A 2,550-nucleotide genomic window follows, 5' to 3' on the forward strand; every position below is an offset into this window, starting at 1 on the left:
GCTGCATCGGAGCTGGGCTTGGGGCGTGCGGGAGCACTGGAGAGGGTTCTGGGGTCCTTAGACCCAGACTGCGGGCCCCTCGCTGCTCTGACTGTGCTAGTTCTCGGGGGCAGGGAAGTTAGTGGCCTGCAGAGGCCTCCCTGCCCCGGCCCCCCGCTAGCCAGAGGTCCCCCGGGCAGCCCTCATTGCTCCTTCCGTACCTGCTTCCAGCCCGGCTCCCGACTTCATTTCCGAACCTGTTTGGAAATAAAGCAAGCGTCCACAGCCAGGGCCTGCTGGCCAGGGTGGGCGGGACAGGATCGGCGACCCCTCCTCACTGTATCTCGGGGCCGCCCACAGCCCGGCAGGCCCGGCTGACCTGGGAGTTCACTCAGACTGACCCAGAGACCCGAGGGGTGGGGCCGGAGGTGGGGTGAGAACACAGGGAGGGTGTGGGTGAGGCGTAGGGGTATGGAGGGGATGCTCCAGGGGCCAGGGAGGCGGGGGCGAGGTGTGGAAGATGCGATGCGTGAAGCGGTATACGAAGCAGCACCTGTGGGACTGTGCTGGGCAGGTGTGACCACGGTGTGACCACGGTGTGACCACAGTGTGACCATGGTGTGCCGCGGAGGCCACCCGGTGCCCAGTGAGGACCACTGCCCGGCCAGAGCCCCAGCCAGGCCCGACAGCTGTGTGGGCCTGCACCTGAGGCGTCAGACGCATTAGGGCGGAGTGGCCGTGGCTGTCTGCAGGGCGACTCTGAACCACCTCCTGTGCCCTCTGAGGCTCTCGCCCCAGGTCCGCCCGAAGCTCTGGGAGCAGAGGCTGGCCTCCTCAGCATGGAGCCCCTGCATCTGGAGCTGGGCAGCGCGTGGGGCTCGCAGTGGGGCCAGGCCTCTCCCCTCCTCGCTCTCACCCAGGCTGAACCCCCAGCCAGTGCTGCCCTTGGCTGGTACCTCCCGGCTCCGATGTGCCCAGCTCCCACCAGGGAGGGACAAGCCAGCCCACCCCAGCTTTAGCTCAGGTGTCTCCTGGGCCCCTGAGCCACTGAGCCACAGAAGGGCGTGTTGTCTCAGCTGGGGCTGTGCCAGGCTGCCGGCACCAGGTTAGTGGCCCCCCACCCAGGACGACCCCCTGAGGGCCCAGCAGGAGGGAGTGTATGTGAGTGAGACCCTCAAGGGTGTGGGTGGCCAGCTGCTCACTCTCGTGGTCACCCCCACGTGGGGCCGGGGCCCCTAGCCTTGGAGGGCCAGCCAGGAGGGTGGCTGTCGGGCCTGTGCCCGTGCCAAGGAAGGAGAGCCCCGCTGGCGCTCCGGACCACTGTCCCTCAGGACCCTGGCCCTGGCCGGGAGAGGTCCCTGCGGGGGCGGCTGTCCCCTGGTGGCCCCGGTGGCCTTACCTTGCTCCTTGAGCCGGATGATCTCGGTGTCGGAGCCGAAGCTGTTCCAGGCGGTGCAGTTGTAGATGGTCTGGAAGTCAGCCCGCACGATGTTGCTGATGGTCAGCGTGGAGATGACGCCCTCCTCCGTACTGACTGTCTCCACCGTGTAGCGCCCCGACGTCCCCGACTCTAGCACGTTCTCCTTCCAGGACCAGGCCTGTGGGGGCGCAGGGTTAGGGTTAGGCCCGGCCGGAGCCACCCGCCACATTCACACTCACCCCACACACCGCCACGTAGCACACAGGTGCATGCACGCAACACTCAGCTGTGTGTGCACTCTCGCCACTAGCATGCAAAGCACGGGGGTGTGTACACATGACCAACATATGGCACACAAGCACACACATCACCAGTACCTAACACACATGCATGTACACACACAAACACATAACACACATGTGCATGTGCACACACACGCACTGCCAGCACATATTACAAAGGTGCGCATGCATCACCAACATGAAATACAGAAGTGCACCACCAGTGTGCAAAGCACAACTACATGGACAAACACACCATTAGCATGGGATGCACAGATCCGTGTGCACACACCACAAACATGTGCGGACATGCACATACAAAGAGCACACTCTCCACTGTACACATACGCTAGCCCACACATGTACACACAGGTAGGCATGAACGGGTGCAGCACACACCACAGAACTCTACACACACAGTGCATCTAAGCACATACCACATGCACACCACACGTCAAACATCTGCACAGAAATGTGCATGCACCAACACAGTGCACACAGGTATGCGCATCATACTATGCCATGAACAAGCATACACATATGTGCAGCTCACACGAATGCACACCACACCACATACCACAGACACACATACAAACATGGACACATGCAGACCACACCACAACAAACACAGGTATGTATACTCCACAACATGAGTAGGCACACTGAACATGTATATATGTGCACATACACCCCATGACACTCCACAAGCATGCACACATGAGCACACATGTCAGAGCACATGCAAACACACACCACGGCCCTCACACCACCACCTGTTCGCACAGGCACACTCCACAGTTGTGAACACTTGCACACCACAATGCACACACGTGTGTACACGCAGACGTGGGGGGCTCAGAGGGCTTTCCT

At 61.5% G+C, this 2,550-nt stretch overlaps 1 protein-coding gene across 1 annotated transcript in view; it reads right to left on the reverse strand.

Annotated features, from left to right (window-relative positions):
* KIRREL3 (kirre like nephrin family adhesion molecule 3) overlaps positions 1–2,550 on the reverse strand; it is a 395,674-nt gene that overhangs the window by 13,260 nt on the left and 379,864 nt on the right. The window contains exons 15-16 of the mRNA XM_006140642.3: positions 1,379–1,577; positions 201–236 (exon numbers count right to left, since the gene is read on the reverse strand). Of these exons, the coding sequence (XP_006140704.1) occupies positions 201–236; positions 1,379–1,577 (235 nt within the window). The remainder of the gene's footprint in view (positions 1–200; positions 237–1,378; positions 1,578–2,550) is intronic.

Source organism: Tupaia chinensis, unplaced genomic scaffold, assembly GCF_000334495.1.
Source record: "Tupaia chinensis unplaced genomic scaffold, TupChi_1.0 Scaffold000037_4, whole genome shotgun sequence".
In the NCBI taxonomy this organism is placed as follows: domain Eukaryota; kingdom Metazoa; phylum Chordata; class Mammalia; order Scandentia; family Tupaiidae; genus Tupaia; species Tupaia belangeri.